Below are 20,717 nucleotides of genomic sequence, written 5' to 3'. Positions count from 1 at the left end.
AGTCAGAGGGGTAGTGATGGGTTGGGGTAGGGATTTGGGGGATGACAAAGTATTCGAGAGGAGAGAAGTAAAAGGTAGCATTCCGGGTGACAGGAAGGAAGGTGATAGAGGAGAAGGGGCCGAGAGGGGACAAGAGAAACAAAAGAGATATAAGCAATGGCCTCGGCTGATAACATCAATCATATTAATGACTCCTCACCTGTAGATAGTTTTCAATGTTGCTCATTAAAACGTCTATTTCTTCCTTTGACCACATCCCCTGTTTCCACTTGTGGCCTGTGGGAAAAAAAGTTTGTATGCTTTGAAAAATAATTAAATAGTTCTTCTTCTTAGGCAGTCCCTCGTATCGAGGATGACTTGCTTCCACGCCAAAAAGGGATGAGTTCACAGGTGTTTCAATGAAGGATCTAATATTCCAGATCCCGAACTACATCCTGAAGGGTGGAAGATGCCTGTGGGTGGATTTTTTTAACGTGGGGTGGCCGTTGCACACCAGCCACCACATGGGCTTGACAGAGCCAGGTCTTGGTCCAGTGGCAGGGATTGAGCAGGACAACTGGAGACCTGCTCTGCTGCACGGACCCAGTGCACACACCCTCGCCTCTCCTGGGCCCCGAACTCAAGCCTCTCCTGGGCCCCGATCACGTCGCTCCGCGATCTCTCGCCGCTCCTTCGCCCCGAGATATAAATAGCAATACAATGAGTGCAGTGCGGTAAGAAGTCACAGCTTCAAGTTAGCAATTCCTCACTTCCAACTTCCAGTCTTGGCAATCCAACCAGGAGAAGCACAAAACAGATGCTAGCCGCCAGGGAGTAAGGCAGCAAAATAAGGCACACGGCAGCAGGCTGGTCCTGGGGATCTCCTAGCAAGTTGCTCAAGTGTGTCACTGGCAGGTGCCTGAAAGCAGGTCGCCAGCAGGCTCTTGCAGTTACATAATGGTGCAAGACATAGAGCGACCTGGAAAGTGGGAGCGAAAATATTTTTAAATAGAGCAAAAATAAAACAAAGATAAACCACTGTAACAATGCACAATTAAATGTATTGCTCATTTTCCTCATCTTACACAGGCCTGGACTGAAATATTATATATACACATATACACACACACACACATATATATATATGCACACATATACATACACACATACATGCACACATATATACATACACACACATAAATACATATACACACATATGCACATAAATACACACAAACATGATATACAAATTAGAGTAACTAAAGCAAACAGGTTATCAGATCACAATGTCTCTTTCATCCTCTCATTTGTGGCCTCAGATTTCCCACATTACAACAGTGACTACACTTCAAAAAGTACTTCATTGGTTGTAAAACGCTTTGGGGCGTCCGGTAGTGGTGAAAGGCGCTATATAAATGCAAGTCTTTCTCACTTCTGTAAACCTGATAATCTAATTAAGCACAACATATTCCAGCAGAAAAAGTTACAAAACTATTAAATAGACCCAGTCAGAAGACTCTGACATTCTGCACTAACACAGCACGGCGGTTTCTAATGGAATGCCTAATAGCTGTGGTTGAAGGATACAAGCACGACAAGAAAGAATCACTTCTTCCATTAACAAGAATAATAAGCTACAATACCACCACCTAAATCAAATCACACAGAGATTGGGAGATAAGGTATCTTTGTGATTTTTAAAATCAGGAAATGATGAAAGCAGCTGCAATGATCGGCGGTTATGCTGCACGTTTATTTTGGGATGACTGCCGGCTATTAAAGGGAAGCAGCTCACTCACGGGGTTTGCATAATTCCATAAACTGTCAGACAAAAGCTCAAATGCTTTCATGGCTGAGTGCCTTGAACGCACTCACAGACTTTTGAAAAGATAAAAGAAAACCTAATTATCTTACTGTATGGTGCAGCCATGATCACATTAAATGGCGGAGCAGACTCGAGGAGCTAGGTGGCCTACTCCTGCCCCTATTTCTTATGTTCTTGTGTGCAGCAGGTTATCATCATCGTAGGCAGTCCCTCGTATCGAGGATGACTTGCTTCCACGCCAAAAAGGGCTGAGTTCACAGGTGTTTCAACGAAGGACCTAATATTCCAGATCCTGAGCTACATCCTGAAGGGTGGAAGATGCCTGTGGGTGGATTGTTTTAACGTGGGGTGACCGTTGCACACCAGCCACCACACGGGGCTTGACAGAGCGAGGTCTTGGTCCAGTGGCAAGGGTTAACCAGGACGACTGGAGACCAGCTCTGCTGCACGGACAACACGACAACACCCGAAGGCAGATCACATGGAGCCAGACAAAAAAAGCGAATACATTTCAAAACCTCAAACACCTCAGTTCTGTTGAAAAGAAATCAACAACCTGAAGACTGACAGAAAGAAAATATTAGATTTCAATGCACGAAGGTCAAAGATCGTCGAGGCATGCTGCCACCGAAGAAAGCTCCAACTTGGCTGGAAGACAAGGCTGCAAGATTTTCAAAATGACACCAGAGGTCAAAATCCCAGAGTCCACAATATCTGGTAAGTTTAAATTAAGATTTCTCCTTCCATGTAAAGCTGGAGTACAGTGAAAGTAGTTTGAAAAGCAGTCTATAAATTATAATTTAAAAATCACTTTCATAAAAGTCTTGAAAGTTTCCAATGTACTCTATTTTCCCCCTCTTAATTAAACCCTTACTCTTCCTCTGTTGAATTCTAAATTTCTCCCAATCCTCAGGTTTGTTACTTTTTCTGGCCAATTTATATGCCCCTTCTTGGCTTTAACACTATCCCTAATTTCCCTTGTTAGCCACGGTTGAGCCACCTTCCCCGTTTTATTTTTACTCCAGACAGGGATGTACAATTGCTGAAGTTCATCCATGTGATCTTTAAATGTTTGCCATTGCTAATCCACCGTCAACCCTTTAAGTATCCTTTGCCAGTCTATTCTAGCCAATTCACGCCTCATACCATCGAAGTTACCTTTCCTTAAGTTCAGGACCCTAGTTTCCAAATTAACTGTGTCACTCTCCATCTTAATAAAGAATTCTACCATATTATGGTCACTCTTCTCCAAGGAGCCTCGCACAACAAGATTGCTAATTAGTCCCTTTCTCATTACATATCACCCAGTCTAGGATGGCCAGCTCTCTAGTTGGTTCCTCGACATATTGGTCTAGAAAACCATCCCTAATACACTCCAGGAAATCCTCTTCCACCACATTGCTGCCAGTTTGGTTAGCCCAATCAATATGTAGATTAAAGTCGCCCATGATAACTGCTGTACCTTTATTGCACACATCCCTTATTTCTTGTTTGATGCTGTCCCCAACCTCACTACTACTGTTTGGTGGTCTGTACACAACTCCCACTAGTGTTTTCCGCCCTTTGGTAATCCGTAGCTCCACCCATACCGATTCCACATCATCCAGGCTAATGTCCCAGCTTACTATTGCATTAATTTCCTCTTTAACCAGCAACGCCACCCCGCCTCCTTTTCCTTTCTATCCTTCCTAAATGCTGAATACCCCTGGATGTTGAGTTCCCAGCCTTGGTCACCCTGGAGCCATGTCTCTGTGATGCCAATGATATCATAACCGTGAACTGCTATCTGTGCAGTTAATTCATCCACCTTATTCCGAATACTCCTTGCATTGAGGCACAGAGCCTTCAGGCTTGCCTTTTTAACACACTTTGTCCCTTTAGAATTTTGCTGTAATGTGGCCCTTTTTGTTTTTTGCCTTGGGTTTCTCTGCCTCCCACTTTTACTATTCTCCTTTCTACGTTTTGCTTCTGACTCCATTTTATTTCCCTCTGTCTCCCTGCATTGGTTCCCATCCCCCTGCCATATTAGTTTAACTCCTCCCCAACAGCACTAGCAAACACTCCCCCTAGGACATTGGTTCCGGTCCTGCCCAGGTGCAGACCGTCCGGTTTGTACTGGTCCCACCTCCCCCAGAACCGGTTCCAATGCCCCAGGAATTTGAATCCCTCCCTTCTGCACCACTGCTCAAGCCACGTATTCATCTGAGCTATCCTGCGATTCCTACTCTGACTAGCACGTGGCACTGGTAGCAATCCTGAGATTACTACTTTTGAGGTCCTACTTTTTAATTGAACTCCTAGCTCCCTAAATTCGTCTCGTAGGACCTCATCCCGTTTTTTACCTATGTCGTTGGTACCTATATGCACCACGACAACTTTTCAGAATGTCCTGCACCCGCTCCGAGACATCCTTGACCCTTGCACCAGGGAGGCAACATACCAGCCTGGAGTCTCGGTTGCGGCCGCAGAAATGCCTGTCTATTCACCTTACAATTGAATCCCCTATCACTATCGCTCTCCCACTCTTTTTCCTGCCCTCCTGTGTAGCAGAGCCACCCACAGTGCCATGAACTTGGCTGCTGCTGCTCTCCCCTGATGAGTCATCCCCCTCAGCAGTACCCAAAGCGGTGTTTCTGTTTTGCAGGGGGATGACCGCAGGGGACCCCTACACTACCTTCCTTGCACTGCTCTTTCTGTTGGTCTTCCATTCCTAATCTGGCTGCGGTAAGACCAACTCATTAAATGTGCTATTCACATCATTCTCAACATCGTGCATGCTCCAGAGTGAATCCACCCGGAGCTCCAGTTCCGCAATGCGGTCCATCAGGAGCTGGAGGCGGATACACTTCCCGCACACGTAGTCGTCAGGGACACCGGAAGCGTCCCTGACTTCCCACATGGTACAGGAGGAGCATAACACGTGTCCGGGGTGTCCTACCATGACTTAACCCCTAGATACACTTAAATTGGCAACAACAATGCTAAATGTTACTTACTGATAGAGAAAAGAAAAAAGAAAAGCTACTCACCAATCACCAGCCAATCACTTACCCCCTTGGCTGTGACGTCACCTTTCGATTTCTTTCTACTTCCTTTTTGACTTCTCGCCCTGCTGCAGCTGCACCGGCTGGGCCTTTATAGGCTCCCGACGCCCCCGTACTGCCCGAGCCCCTCCGACTGCCGCCTCACTGACACGCTGGGCCTTTATAGGCTCCCGACGCCCCCCGTACTGCCCGAGCTCCTCCGACTGCCGCCTCACTGACGCTCTGGGCCTTTATAGGCTCCCGACGCCCCCCGTACTGCCCGAGCTCCTCCGACTGCCGCCTCACTGATACGCTGGGCCTTTATAGGCCTCCCGACGCCCCCGTACTGCCCGAGCTCCTCCGACTGCCGCCTCACTGACGCGCCTGGCCTTTATAGGCCTCCCGATGCCCCCTGTACTGCCCGAACAATATACAATGCAGGTTATAACACTGTACTCTCACGTTTGGAAGTATTGTTGAATAATTTAAAAGAAAAAGGTTTGGCACTGTCTAAATCCAGTTTCTCTAGCAACAAGGACTAACCCCGCCTTTAGCTAAGATGTTCCAGTACAGCTACAACACTGGCATCTATCCGACAATGTGGAAACTGACCAGGTATGTCCTGTCCACAAAAAGCAGGACAAATCCAATCTGGCCAATTACTGCCCCATCAGTCTACTCCCAATCATCAGCAAAGTGATGGAAGGTGTTGTCGACAGTGCTATCAAACGGCACTTACTCACCGATATCCTGCTCACCGATATCCTGCTCACCGATAACCTGCTCAGCGATAACCTGCTCACCGATAACCTGCTCACCGATAACCTGCTCAGCGATGCTCAGTTTGGATTCCGCCAGGACCACTCGGCTCCAGTACTTCATTGGCTCTAAAGCGCTCGAAACGCACTGTATAATTGCAAGTCTTTCTTTCTTTAGATGCAGTCTAGCCAGAGCTATAATACAACTGTAGAATAACTTCATCCCCTTTTATTCCACGCCCCCTTGAGATAAAGGCTGACCTTCCATCACCCTATTTAATTATATTTGGTACCAGTCCACTGGCCTTTAGTGCTTTCTGTACACGGACCCCTAAAGCTCTCTGCTCCTGCACAGTTCCTAGCTTCTTACCGTTTAGGAAATGCTGTCCCAAGGTTCCATACTTGGCTCCCTGTTGCTCATTTCTACCTCGGCCCTCGATGACATGACCTGCAAGCAGGAGGTGAGCTGGTGTATGTAGACAAATGATATGTAGCTTTACCTCACCAGCTATCACCCTCGGTTCCACAAATGTCGCCATCCTCTGTTGGAATACCTATCTGCGATAGTCAAGGAATCACGGGTGATACAAGCAAAGTATGGTCTCCTTACTTAAGGAAGGATATACTTGCCATAGAGGGAGTGCAACAAAGGTTCACCAGACTGATTCCTGGGATGGGGGGGGATTGTCCTATGAGGAGAGATTGAGTAGACTAGGCCTATATTCTCTAGAGTTTAGAAGAATGAGAGGTGATCTCATTGAAACATATAAAATTCTTACAGGGCTTGACAGGGTAAATATATTCAAAAAGGAGTTAGATGAGGTCCTTACTACTAGGGGGATCAAGGGATATGGTGAGAAAGCAGGAATGGGGTACTGAAGTTGAATGTTCAGCCATGAACTCATTGAATGACGGTACAGGCTAGAAGGGCCGAATGGCCTACTCCTGCACCTATTTTCTATGTTTCTATGTCTATGTTTCTATGCAGGGAGGATGTTTCCCCCCGGGCTGGGGAGTCTAGAACCAGGGGTCACAGTCTCAGGATAAGGGGTCGGCCATTTAGGACTGAGATGAGGAGGAATTTCTTCACTCAGAGGGTGGTAAATCTTTGGAATTCTCTGCCCCAGAGGGCTGGGGAGGCTCAGTCGTTGAGTATATTCAAGACATAGATCGACAGATTTTTGAATATTAAGGGAATCGAGGGATATGGGGATCGGGCAGGAAAGTGAAGTTGAGGTCGAAGATCAGTCATGATCTCACTGAATGGCGGAGCAGACTCGAGGGGCCGAATGGCCGACTCCTGCTTCTGATTCTTATGCTCTTAAGTCAATGTGAATGAGCCAGAATTTCTTGTAGTTCAACACGATTATGTTCTTAGTTTAGTTGCTTATACATGCAGAATCCAATTTTGTTTTCCATAAAGATTACGTTCACATAAAGTGTACTATTATTTCAGGAGATGTGCAATGTCCCTACCTTTGTTCTGTAGTGTATCCTTATCTTCTTTTGTTGTAAACCAGGCTTGACTAACAGGATCAAGATCTTCACTGTTTTGGGAAGAAATGCCCTCCATTTGATCTTCATTGTGCAAGATCTACAAATAAACAAGAAATAAAGAAAGAACTGGGATTTATACAGCGCCTTTCATGATCCCAGGACATTCCAAAGCACATCACCAGCCAAATTAAATACTTTATAAAAAGGATAATCACTGTTGTAATGCAGGAAATGCGGCAGCCAGTATGTGCACAACAAGGTCCCCCAGACAGCAACAAGACCATAAAATATAAACAGAAAATACTGGAAATACTCAGCGGGTCAGGCAGCATCTGTGGAGAGAGAAACAGAGCTAATGTTTCAGGTCGATGACCTTTCGTCAAAATTGGGAAAAAATCAGAGATGTAACAGGTTTTAAGCAAGTGTGGGGGCAGGGAAAGGGGGAGGGGGGGAGAGAACAGAAGGGAAGGTCTGTAATAGAGTGGGAGGCAGGAGAGATTAAAGGATGCCTTTTTGCACTAACTGAATGGCAGCAGTTTCTCTGATTGGCTCTCCATTATCACATGACCTATTGCTGATTGGTCCCCTTGGAGGATAAGCCACACCCTGAGGTTTCTCTGGAATATGTAAATGGAACCGCCCAGTCCAACTTTGCACATTGTGACATGATCCTTTTGGACTTCAGGAGTCAGGAAGGACACATCCCCCTTACCCCAGCCCAAGTCCCTCCTTACCCCAGAGCAAGTGCATCCCCCTTACCCCAGCCGGTCCCTTACCCTCCCCCCCCCCACCATAGATGGGGCATTGTGTGCGGATTGTTAACAGGTTTATTTGGTATGAAATGAATCGTGACAGTGTTGTGACTTCTGGATTTCATCCACCCCAAAGATGTCCCTTGTCACACGCGCACTGAGCTTTCCGGGAAATCGGGTATGGGTGTAAAGGGGGTTGGAAGAACGTGATCTGTCTTCCCTGAGTTCCCTCCCCCCTACCCCCCCAACCCCCCCAAACCAGGCTCTCTCTCTCTTCCCGCCCCCCACTGGCTCTCTCTGCCCACCGCTATCCCCCCCCAACTCAGGGTTCGGCGGCCGATGGCTCAACAGGCAACGTGGTGTTCGGGGCCGGTTCTGGAGGGGAGGGGGTGAGAGGAGAACGCATGTGCAGAAAAGGGTTGGTGAAAATTGCATTGGGCAGGGGGGGTGGGGGGAGTCAGAGACAGATGCGCAGAAGCGCGAGTTAGGACAAAAAGTCACTCCGGAGATCAAATGACAAAAGGGATGTTAGCACGAGGCAGGAGTAGATGGTAATGGGACAGGTAAAGAAACAAAAAGGTGGCTCTAGGAGAGGTGTAAACGGGAATGGCAGAATCAGCAACAGCTGCCATGTGAAAAAAATATGGCAGAGGTTATGGTCTGAAATTGTTGAACTCGATGTTGGGTCCAGAAGGCTGTAAAGTGCCTAATCGAAAGATAAGGTGCTGTTCCTCGAGTTTACGTTGAGCTTCATTGGAACAGTGTAGGAGGCCGAGGGCGGAGAGGTCAGAGCGGGAGTGGAACGGGGAATTAAAGTGACAGGCGACCGGAAGCTCAGGGTCACGCTTACAGACTGAATGGAGGTGTTCCACAAAGTGGTCAAGATAAACGCCCAGCTGTTTTTGGTTGTGTTGGTTGAGGGATAAATGTCTGCCAGGACAGCTCCGCTGCTCTTTATCGAATAGTGCCATGGGATCTTCAACTTTAACTGAAAGGGCAGTTTAACATGTCACCCAAAAGACAGCAACACTTGCTCTGAAAATGTCAGCCTAGATTATGTGCTGAAGTCTTTGGAGTGGGGCTTGAACTAATGACCCTCTGGGTCAGAGTGAGAGCGCTCTGCGTATCAGGCAACCAATAGAAGGGGAGAGAACAGAGAATTTTTTTGGCGGAGGGTGAAATGCCCTCTTTAAAGATAATCCACTTTCATTTCTTTCCTCTCTCTCTTGGTGTCCCCGTGGATTATTCATGGCCAGCAGTGAGGGAGGAGAGCTTTAAACAAAGCCTCCGCTAATACTGCTCTGTAACCAGAAAGTGAACGAGAGATTTGGCCAACCTGGTCATATTTTCTAAATTTTAAAAAATCCAACACAGCTGCATTAATTTCAATTGGCCTGCAACCCACATTCCCCGTGAGCCTCACTTTGTTCCGCGCAGCCTGTTTCTATCAGTGCGCAGTCCCTTTAAATGTCTGCGCATGCGCGCTGTTTACAGTATAAAAGCGGTTGAGCGGCCCCGCTGGGGCCTTGCAGATTACAGCGTGGCCACGTGCGCACGCACCTTAGGCGGGAACATTGCCTGCAACCGTTCATCATTTCCTCAACAGGAGGGGGATTTCCACCTTCACCCTCTGGCTGGTAACCAGATGGATTGGATCACCAGGCTGTTTTAGAACCCATTGGGGTTGAAATGGGTTCTGTATCTGGCCAGCGATGCACTCCACCACATTACTGCCCGGGCAGTGACGGTGAAAGTTGCCCTCAGGATCTCGCCATTGATAAGTACTGCGTAATTTTTTTCACACAGCCTTCTAATACAATACTTTATCCGTGTTAAACTATTTCCCCACAGAGCTGTTATCTCTGTACTGCAGACCATAGTCTTGCAGGCTGGGACCATGCTGATTTCTGGGCCGGGCCACCGCACGTTGTCCCTCTAATGCTCCACCAGCAGGCCGGGGCCATTGGGATAGCGTGTGCTGCTGCAGGAGGGCGACGGCTGTGAAGAGGGCGACTGAATTTGACATCACCCAGCTCCAGGTCGCTGATTGGAGTGTAGCCAGATACAGCTAGAGCGGTGATGTCAGGGCGAAGGAGCGACGAGGTCAGGGCGAAGGAGTGGCGAGAGTTCATAGAGCGACGTGAGTTCGGGGTCCAGAAGAGGCGAGGGCCCAGGGGCAGCACGGTCCAGCCCACACTACGATATGTGAGCGCACTAGCTCCGTGCAGCAGAGCAGGTCTCCAGTCGTCTTGGTTAACCCTTGCCACTGGACCGAGACCTAGCTCTGTCAAGCCCCGTGTGGTGGCTGGTGTGCAACGGTCACCAAACGTTTCAACAATCCACGCACAGGCATCTTCCACCCTTCAGGATATAGTTCAGGATCCGGAATATTAGGTCCTGCATTGAAACACCTGTGAACTCATCCCTTTTTGGCGTGGAAGCAAGTCATCCTCGATACGAGGGACCGCCTATGGTGATGATGATGACTGCAGACATTCAGACATGACTCTGCGGAAAAGATGCTTGAAAGCATTTTTAGATATTCAGGGAAGTTTTCCAAAGCATGCTTTCAAATTAGTCAGAATTAAACAGAAGACTACGGATCGCTGCACATGCCAGAACACTTGAGAACTGAAAAAATGAAAACAAGACAAATTCTCAACATGAATTGTTATATATATAATATGAAATAGCAACTGCAGCAAGGAAGGAGTCGTCAATATGGGAATAACAAGATACAGAATTTTATTGAACAAAACCCATGTAAAAAGTGAATACATTATAATGCACTTTTATATAGCGCAAGGGAAATGAAAGTTGTTTAATTTTTTTAATTTGCAATTATCTTTCCTCTTCTCACTGATTACCAAAGCTGCCTCACTAACTCTTTCTGAAGGCCACAGACAAACACACATCGAAAGCTCCAGGGAAATTCATTTCAAAAGGTTCCAAAAGATCGGCTGATAAAAGATCGATAAGATTTTTGGACTCTCGGGAATCAAGGGATATGGGGATCGGGCGGGAAAGTGGAGTTGAGGTCGAAGATCAGCCGTGATCTTATTGAATGGCGGAGCAGGCTCGAGGGGCCGAATGGCCGACTCCTGCTCCTAATTCTTATGTTCTGTTCTAGCCTGACATAAACATATTTAAATTCAGAAAAGTTACCAATCAACAATATACGAGAACAAAGGACACAAAATGTTAGTATTTGAGCTGAGTGGCTCTTGCCCCTTCCCTTAGAGGCCTGTCTTCAGACAAAACTAAAAACTGTAACAATTGTACCTCAAATTAGGTAGTTTTTAAAAAATCACCTTATGTACCAAGCTAAGTCTTGTTTAATAATTGTTTAATTTGTATTCCATGGCCCATACAGACTATTAATCATTTATAACTTCGAAATACGAGCAAAAGTAGGGGACAACATGATAAGGAAACAAATGTTCACTGAAGAGAGTTTAAAATTAATTGGTAGTTTTGCTCCTTGATAACTTACAATACAAGACATTTCTTAGAAAGAGCACTCACCTGTATCTGAGTAATAGTTTCACTGTCTTCAATTTCAGTTGTCTGAGTCAGCTCAGAGGCTGCCTCTCCTGTCATGGTTACCTCAAAGCTCTGATCGTTGTCTGAAACTGGTAACAGAAAAATTGCACAAAGTTCCAGAGTATTGTAACAGAGAAACCGCGGGGGATTGGAAAACAAGCCAGCTCCAAAAACTAAAAACCAAGATGCGGTGATGAATTTATCGCCGTTGCTCCAGCAGGGATGCTTGTGGTCGTCGGTACGGTGGAATCAGTACTTGCAGGGCAATTACTGGCACAGCCAAAGACCACTGCAAAGCTTTACTTTAGCACGCACCTCTAGACAGGAGCAGTACTTGGGGGAGCCGGTGGGGAAGGGGGAAGGAGAGGTACTTGCGATACAAATTACAGGTGTTCACACTGGGAGTAAAGTAGCCTAGGGGTTCTGTGTGGCGATCTTAGAGGTTCCATGGGGTCATCATATTTCTGTTTGTTTGGAGCTGGGCATGCTACAAAAGACAATGTCTCAAGAACTCGATACTCTATATATATTTTTCTTAGAATGAAACAACACAGGAGACGGCCATTTGGCCCACTGTGCCTGTGTCAGCTCTTTGAAAGAGCTGCACAACTAGTCCCACACACCCACTCTTTCCCCATAGCCCTGCAAATTTGACCGGGATATTGTTTAGCACCTGTTAACTGATGAGCAATGTTCCCTGTAAGCTGCGCGGCCGCACAGCGCTCCAGGGATCCCACGCCACCGGCTTTTCAATACAAAAACCGCGCGTGCGTGTTATTGTGAATAGCCCGTGCGGCACCAAACAAAGTTAGAAGGCCAATGCTTACTGGTACGTTGTCTCCTTTGCTGTACACAAAAAAAAACATTTTCTACATCAACAACCATATTCTCTTTTGGGGAGCTGACACTATCCTTCAGAAGTAAGGACTTTTATATATTTTTCCCTACAATTGATATACAGACACAGATTTAAAGTAGGTGGTAGAAGGACTCGAGGGGAGTTGAGGAGAACTTTCTTCACCCAGAGGGTGGTGGGGGTCTGGAACTCACTGCCTGAAAGGGTGGTAGAGGCAGAAACCCTCACCACATTTAAAAAGTACTTGGATGTGCACCTGAAGTGCTGTAACCTGCAGGGCTACGGACCCAGAGCTGGAAAGTGGGAGTGGGCTGGGTAGCTCTTGGTTGGCTGGCACGGACACGATGGGCCGAATGGCCTCCTTCCATGCTGTAAATTTCTATGATTCTATGAAACACTGTTGTATTTCATATTTTCATTTACTATATATTTCAGAACTCCTGGACAATTATTTTACTAAAATCAGAATACAGGGTAGAGGGGTATATGTAAAAGACATCAGCTGTATGTTAAAGGCATCCTCTTACTCAGGGAGGGCTGAGTGATACGTTAATGACAGAACAGTTTAAGCTGCTAACAACAGTAACACTATACCAAACGTGCCAAGGCTAGCTCAGTAAGTTCCAAACTCTTGAATTTAAGCAATACGATTTTCATAGCCTATACAAATAATTTATTCAACCGATGCTATTCGGATAAGTTTAATGCTGTAGTGCCCATTATAAAATGCAATGTCTACATACCAGGGTCATGGCCAATTTTATTTTCTAATGATTTGTTTATTTACAAATCCATTAAAAAATGGTGCTGCTCTTTTGTTTGCAGTACATGTGCAGGACTCCCAGCCAACTTCACAAGGTCAGGCTTGAGGATGTAGGGCTAGAAATTTGTCTTGGGTCATATCACATGGGCCCCCGTTACACGTGCTGACCAATATTTAGTTACATTGAGGTCTCCATGTATTTGTAGATCAGTATGTATAACTGGCCATGTGGGTGGATGCTCGAGAAATGCTTTCCTCTAGAGGTTATTGTTCTTGACAGTGACATCTCCAAGGATTTCCCAACTCTGCCTTTGAGATGGAAGATTTCTGACAAATCGTTTTCGTCATTCCCCGTGTTCTTCCCGTGAAGCATGCAGAAGTATTGGCCTTTACTGCAAGGGGGTTGGAGTACAAGAGTAAGGAAGTCTTGCTACAACTGTACAGGGCTTTGGTGAGACCACACCTAGAGTACTGTGCACAGTTTTGGTCTCTGTACCAAAGAAACAATCTACTTGCCTTAGAGGGGGTGCAACGAAGGTTCTCTAGATTGATTCCTGGGATGAGAGGGTTATCATATGAGGAGAGATTTAGAACTGAGATGAGGAGAAATTTCTTCACTCAGAGGGTTGTGAATCTCTGTAAGTCTCTACCCCAGAGAGCTATGAATGCTGAGTCGTTGAGTATATTCAAAGCTGAGCTTGCTAGATTTTTGGACTCTAAGAGAATGAAGGGATGTGGGGATCAGACGGGAAAGTGGAGTTGATGTAGAAAATCATCTGTGGTCTTATGGAGCAGGCTCGAGGGGCCATCGGCCCACTCCTGCTCCCAATGTTCTCATGTAATAGCACTGCTATTACATATTGATTCCAATGCAATAAGGGGCTGGAATTGGAACAGATAATGCTCACATCACAAAAACATACATAGCAAAAATTATCTTTTTACATTGTATAAGGAATTTCACATTTTGTAATTAAGACCAACAGAAAACATACTTTGTAAAAAATATTGTTTTTTTTGTGCCGATTGGCATTAGCCTTTCAACCTTTGTCACAAATCAGCTTTCGCATGATTTATAAGTTTGAATGTAGTGTCATTTACAATGATGCAGCAACCCTGTGGTGTAGCACAATCCCGAATATCACTGAGCAGGCACTTTGTACAAACTGATTCTTAACTGCAACAGTCAGAGGAATTTAGTGAAATTATTTGATGAGCACAAGAAGTCAAATTCATATATATATATATATATACACACACAAGACAAAATTAAGTGATATGAACAAGGTTTGCAAATATTTGTAATGACCTTACTTGGGAGTGTAACGACTGACTGCACAGCTGTGAATGGCCCATCAATACCTGTGGATTCAAGACTGCCGTCATCTTCGGCTGACAAACAAAGCCTTTTGTGTAGTGGTTCTTGATTGCCTTCAGATTCCAAGTCTACATTTGATAGAAAGAAAATGTAGTTCTTATAGGATAAAAGGAAATAGAATGTTGTAGTAAATTTTACATAACCCTCATTATCATCAATGCTACAGAAAGATTAAATATAAGCAGCGGGATCGGCAGTGTATGAGGCAGTGCTGTGGGCTGCCCAGTGAGTAGAAGGATTCCATCATCACCACCATCTATGATTCGAACAAATTATATATTCCCGATCTCGGTCGTAAGTTAGGCGAGGCGCCAGGAGGCTGCAATCTTTCCCCCAGGAAGGGGGAAATCGCAAAAACAAACAAGTCACCTTGGTCTTTCTTGGTCGCCGGGTCAAAAGTACCATGGGCAGGTGTCTGGGCAAGGTCAGCTCTTCACTCCAGTTGGGAAACCTTGTGTGAAGTGGGGAGCAAATATATGAAATTTTAAGAACAGTAAAAACTTATTTGCCCAACGAGGCAGCCTTTTTTGGTTGCTCTAAACGTCATTGCCTACTTTCTAACTGGCTGAAGTCAGAAAGAGCTTTGCCTTTAAAAATTCTTTATCCCAAAATGCCACTGCGGAAGACGACAGAGTAACAAAATGGTGGGAAATGTCAATTTAAAAAAATTTATTCATTCCTGGGATGTGGGCGTCGCTGGCAAGGCCGGCATTTATTGCCCATCCCTAACTGCCCCTGGAGAAGGTGGTGGTGAGCCGCCTTCTTGAACCGCTGCAGTCCGTGTGGTGAAGGTGCTCCCACAGTGCTGTTAGGGAGGGAGTTCCAGGATTGTGACCCAGCGACGATGAAGGAACGGCCGATATATTTCCAAGTCAGGATGGTGTGTGACTGGGAGGGGAACGTGGAGGTGGTGGTGTTCCCATGCGCCTGCTGCCCTTGTCCTTCTTGGAGAAGCTGGTTCCTTCATAACAACTTCTTCAAGCCATTGCCCTCAATTGAAAACACTGGCGTACCCTAAAATGACCAAGAGCTGCGATGGCAAAAATTGCAGACACTATCAAGTGGAAGCTGAGAAATTACCGCAGATATGAACGTGGCGAGCCGAGGCAAAGACTTGAATACTGCCTGACGGAGTGTTGCCACCGCAAAAATACTGTGAGCCGGACCTCGCTCCTCCTCAGCATCGCGCCCCCCCCCCCCCCCCCAGCACCTATCTGCCACCGTCCTGGCCGGACGATATCCGAGGCCGAAGAGCGGCAAGCTGCATCCGGACACCCGTTTGGTGTCGGCAGCCCACCTAACAAATTCAGAGGAGGGTCCGGCTGGGCGACCGGGTGTTCAGGACATCGATAGCCTGGGGGCGCGGAAAGAGAGACTGAGTGGGGCTCAGGGTCTGGGTGGGCAGAAGGGAGTTGTAGTGGCTGGTGAGGGTTTGGGGACCGGGCAGGGTGAGGGTACAGGAGCTGCTGGCAGTTCCTGGCTGGCAGAGGCCGAGGTGAAAGAAACATAGAAATTTACAGCGCAGAAATAGCGGACATCTAGATAGGAATAGTGCAATCAAGCAGACGCAGCATGGATTCATGAAGGGGAAATCATGTTTAACTAATTTATTGGAATTCTTTGAGGATATAACGAGCATGGTGGATAGAGGTGTACCGATGGATGTGGTATATTTAGATTTCCAAAAGGCATTCGATAAGGTGCCACACAAAAGGTTACTGCAGAAGATAAAGGTACGCGGAGTCAGAGGAAATGTAATAGCATGGATAGAGAATTGGCTGGCTAACAGAAAGCAGAGTGTCGGGATAAATGGGTCCTTTTCGGGTTGGAAATCAGTGGTTAGTGGTGTGCCACAGGGATCGGTGCTGGAACCACAAATGTTTACAATATACATAGATGACCTGGAAGAGGGGACAGAGTGCAGTGTAACAAAATTTGCAGATGACACAAAGATTAGTGGGAAAGCGGGTTGTGTAGAGGACACAGAGAGGCTGCAAAGAGATTTAGAAAGGTTAAGCGAATGGGCTAAGGTTTGGCAGATGGAATACAATGTCGGAAAATGTGAGGTCATCCACCTTGGGAAAAAAAAACAGTAAAAGGGAATATTATTTGAATGGGGAGAAATTACAACATGCTGCGGTGCAGAGGGACCTGGGGGTCCTTGTGCATGAATCTCAAAAAGTTAGTTTGCAGGTGCAGCAGGTAATCAGGAAGGCGAATGGAATGTTGGCCTTCATTGTGAGAGGGATGGAGTACAAAAGCAGGGAGGTCCTTCTGCAACTGTACAGTGTATTGATGAGGCCGCACCTGGAGTACTGCGTGCAGTTTTGGTCACCTTACTTAAGGAAGGATATACTAGCTTTGGAGGGGGTACAGAGACGATTCACTAGGTTGATTCCGGAGATGAGGGGGTTACCTTATGATGATAGATTGAGCAGACTGGGTCTTTACTCGTTGGAGTTCAGAAGGATGAGGGGTGATCTTATAGAAACATTTAAAATAATGAAAGGGATAGACAAGATAGAGGCAGAGAAGTTGTTTCCACTGGTCGGGGAGACTAGAACTAGGGGGCACTGCCTCAAAATACGGGGGAGCCAATTTAAAACCGAGTTGAGAAGGAATTTCTTCTCCCAGAGGGTTGTGAATCTGTGGAATTCTCTGCCCAAGGAAGCAGTTGAGGCTAGCTCATTGAATGTATTCAAGTCACAGATAGATAGATTTTTAACCAATAAGGGAATTAAGGGTTACGGGGAGCGGGCGGGTAAGTGGAGCTGAGTCCATGGCCAGATCAGCCATGATCTTGTTGAATGGCAGAGCAGGCTCGAGGGGCTAGATGGCCTACTCCTGTTCCTAATTCTTATGTTCTTATGTTCTTATCATTTCGGCCCATCGTGTCCGCGCCGGCCGACAAAGAGCCACACGGCCCTCGCTCAGCAGCCCTGAAGGTTACATCTAAACCTATCAACAATGAACAATGGCGGACAGGTAAAGAGCACCCAGTCCAACCAGTCCGCCCCACACAACTGCGACACCCCCTGCACCGAAACATTCTACACTCCAGGTGTAGGCATGCAACGGCCAGTAGACTCCCGACAAGATCTGCCTGTCTTAAAAATGTTGCAAGAGTAAACATCAGCATTTGCTGTTTAGATAAGACAGGATCTTCATAGTCTTCCCTTCCCCCCACCACCTGTGGCCCTGAAGCCCCCTACGACTTGCTGACCTGTGACCCTGGCTGGATGTGTTCCTGGATTGCCACCATGTACCTGCCATTGGAAAGTTCAGCCGCAGCCTTTGCCTTCTCTGCTCAGCCAGCCACCACCCAAAAGAGAAAGAGGCAGAGATGCAGAAAAGGAACGAACGAGAAGGAAAAAATAAATCACTACTTCATTCCCAACACACATATAAGGAGCTTAATGTCTACAAATACTCTTTTTTAAAAAATCAATAAAAAGCAATGAATGAATGGACCAACGTATCCGTACCGTTTTGAGGGCAATGTAGGATCAGATTGCCTTCAGTGTCCTGGGCTAGGGTGACTGAGCTGATTGTTTCCAAGGTAACTGTTCCAGATTCGTCCTCGATTGTGTTCATACTCAACCTGAAAGAAATAGAATATAAAATTTAATATATGTATATTTGTAAAGTTGTTACAATATCGTGCAACAATAATTTTGCTGAACAATTTGAATATTGACCATTTTATGTGTAGTTAAAAAATATACACACAAGAAATTCAGCTGACACTAGTGAAGGGAGAAAGACTTGTATTTATATGCTTCTCATACCCTCGGGATATTCCAAAGTGCTTCACATCCAATGAATTACTTCTTAAAGCTCAGTCACTAATGCAAGTAAGGAACATACAACGCTAGACACAGGTGGAGGCCATTTAACACCTCAAGCCTGTACCGTCATTCAATTAAAAAGACTTAGATTTATATAGCACCTTTACAGCCAATTAAGTACTTTTTGGAGTGCAGTCACTGTTGTAATGTGGGAATGATTGATCTGTACCTGAACTTCATTTACCTATCATTGTTCTTCAGGCCTTGATACCCTTACCTAACAAAGATCTATCGATCCCAGTCTTTAAAGCACCTCGTCAGTTTTGTGATAAATAAACAGCTGACTAAATATTCCAGTTACAATATTAATGTTCTCCTCTCTTTGGGGTTAGTTAAATTCATATGAAATGTAGTAATTAGAAATAATCTCTTATTAATGTTTTGTAGGCACACGAGTCAATTTCTGTACAGCAAGACCCTAGAAAGCACGATTAAATGAATGACCAGTTGAGTTTGTTTGATGCCATTGGTTGGGAGATGATTGTTGGCCAGAGCTCCAGAATTCCTTGTTCTTCTTTGAGAAAGTGACGTGGGATTTTTGGCATTGACCTGAGCAGCTGGATGAGGCCCGTGATTTAATGTTTCATCCAAAAGATGGCACCTTTGAGAATGGACGGTCCCTCAGTTCTGCACTGAAAGTGACAAAATATTTACAGTGCAGAAACAGGCCATTTGGCCCATCTGCTCAGTGCCGACATTTACAAACTGCACGAGCCTCCTCCCACCTTTCTACATCTAACCCCGTCCACACATCCTTCCATTCCTTTCTCCCTCATGTATTTATCTAGTTTCCCCTTGAATGCATCTATGCTATTTGCCTCAACTACTTGTGGCAGCGAGTTCTACATTCTCACCACTCTCTGGGTAAAGAGGTTTCTTCAGCAATTTCCTATTACTGACCATCTTATATTAGTGGCCGCTAGTTCTGCTCTCGTCCGCAAGTGGAAACATCTTCTCTACGTCCACCCTATCGAACCCTTTTAGAATCTTAAAGATTGCCATCCCCCAGCCTTCTCATTGCGAGAGAAAAGAGTCCCAGGCTGTTCAAACTTTCCTGATTTATGCAACTTCTCAGTACTGGTATTGTTGTAGTAAATCTTGTTTTGCACCTTCTCCAGTGTCTCTTTATCCTTTTTTATAATATGAAGACCAGGACTACAGCCGAAATGATGTGCTCAGGGCTCAGGGTGGGCCTGCAACCCACAACTTTCGAACCAAAGTTGATAGGGTCACCACTGAGCCAAGCAAACACTTTTTTTTGGGAGTGTAGTCACTGTTATAAATGTGGGAAATGCGGCAGCCATTTCGCGCACAGCAAGCTCCCAGAAACAGCAATATGTGATAATGACCAGATAATCTGTTTTTGTTATGTTGATTGAGGGATAAATATTGGCCCAGGACAATAATGGCTTTCAGTTAAAAGCCACTGTATCACACAAGGCGTAAATATGTCACTGTACCTTCTGCAGCTGTGACACCTCACAGCTTCTATTTATAACATGTATTTTTTTTTCTTTTTGCTTGATCTCGCTCCCCATATTCTGATTCTCTCTCTCTCTCAAAATCTCAAATTTAACAACCAAAAGCAAGAATTAGTGCCTCAAACTCAAAGATGTCTCGGCATGTACCTGTGTGGCAGCGTTGCAGATGATCATGGGGCATCCGTTATTTGATGTTACTAGTTTACCAGTGTCCCCGTTCTGTTCATCCACCTGCCCTCTCTCTCCTCCCGTCCCACCACCAACACACAATTTCTCATGTGAGTGAGTCAGGGGTTGCCAACTCTGATTGGACGCATTGCTGGAGGTGCCATCACATGACCTCCTGCCTCCGATCGCCCTGCTTCCACATTCTTGCCTTTGATCACCCGACATGCCCACACTGGCGGTACTCCGCCTTCCCACAGCCAACTGGGAAGTGAACAGACTCTTCATCACCCGACTGGATGATTCTTGACTGTTAGACAAACAGCATTGTTTCCCATGTCTGATAATATTTTTGTTTATTAGTTATAAAATTAAGAAAATGAAACAAAATGAATGCCCCTATGATCTCCTGGTTTTGCTCACAGCTGTGTTCTGGAGACTAATATTTAATTCCTGGAGTCTCCAGGGTAATCCTGGAGGGTTGGCAACCCGAGTGATACATCAACTGAATGATGTAGTCTTTCCGCAAATAAAATAAACCCAGATTGTGAATATTGCACAAGGAAGAGAACTTCCAAATGAAAACATTAATAACTTGAATAATCTTTGTGTGAAACTCAAAGCAGTTATTGCATTGCCGACCAGGAATAAGAAAGTCTGTTCCTATTGGCTGCCAGTTTGCACTCTCTCTACAAGTTACTGCGTATGATCACCGATAATCAGATGTCAAATTCCCTCCCTCCATGAGATGGTGATAATGGCCCTGAAATTCCGATGTCCCGGGTCCATAAGAAGCTCCTACAGACCTGGGAAGGCATCGGAAAAGCCAGTTTCCAGTGCGCAATGAGC

General features: G+C 45.7%; 1 protein-coding gene across 5 annotated transcripts in view; it reads right to left on the bottom strand.

The window, feature by feature from the left end:
* Nucleotides 1-20,717, bottom strand: part of dmtf1 (cyclin D binding myb-like transcription factor 1) — a 69,152-nt gene that overhangs the window by 29,952 nt on the left and 18,483 nt on the right. For 2 of the 5 annotated variants that reach the window (XM_070897062.1, XM_070897067.1), the window contains exons 2-7: nucleotides 17,860-17,975; nucleotides 14,311-14,442; nucleotides 11,360-11,466; nucleotides 7,062-7,179; nucleotides 5,956-6,033; nucleotides 200-276 (exon numbers count right to left, since the gene is read on the bottom strand). In XM_070897062.1, the coding sequence (XP_070753163.1) occupies nucleotides 200-276; nucleotides 5,956-6,033; nucleotides 7,062-7,179; nucleotides 11,360-11,466; nucleotides 14,311-14,442; nucleotides 17,860-17,968 (621 nt within the window). In that variant the 5' untranslated portion in view covers nucleotides 17,969-17,975. Of the gene's footprint in view, nucleotides 1-199; nucleotides 277-5,955; nucleotides 6,034-7,061; nucleotides 7,180-11,359; nucleotides 11,467-14,305; nucleotides 14,443-17,859; nucleotides 17,976-20,717 lie in introns of those variants that run through there. The other 3 variants (XM_070897063.1, XM_070897064.1, XM_070897066.1) reach the window with 3 other exon arrangements.

This window comes from Pristiophorus japonicus, chromosome 13, assembly GCF_044704955.1.
Source record: "Pristiophorus japonicus isolate sPriJap1 chromosome 13, sPriJap1.hap1, whole genome shotgun sequence".
In the NCBI taxonomy this organism is placed as follows: Eukaryota; Metazoa; Chordata; class Chondrichthyes; family Pristiophoridae; genus Pristiophorus; species Pristiophorus japonicus.
This window is presented reverse-complemented; position numbering and strand designations above follow the sequence as displayed.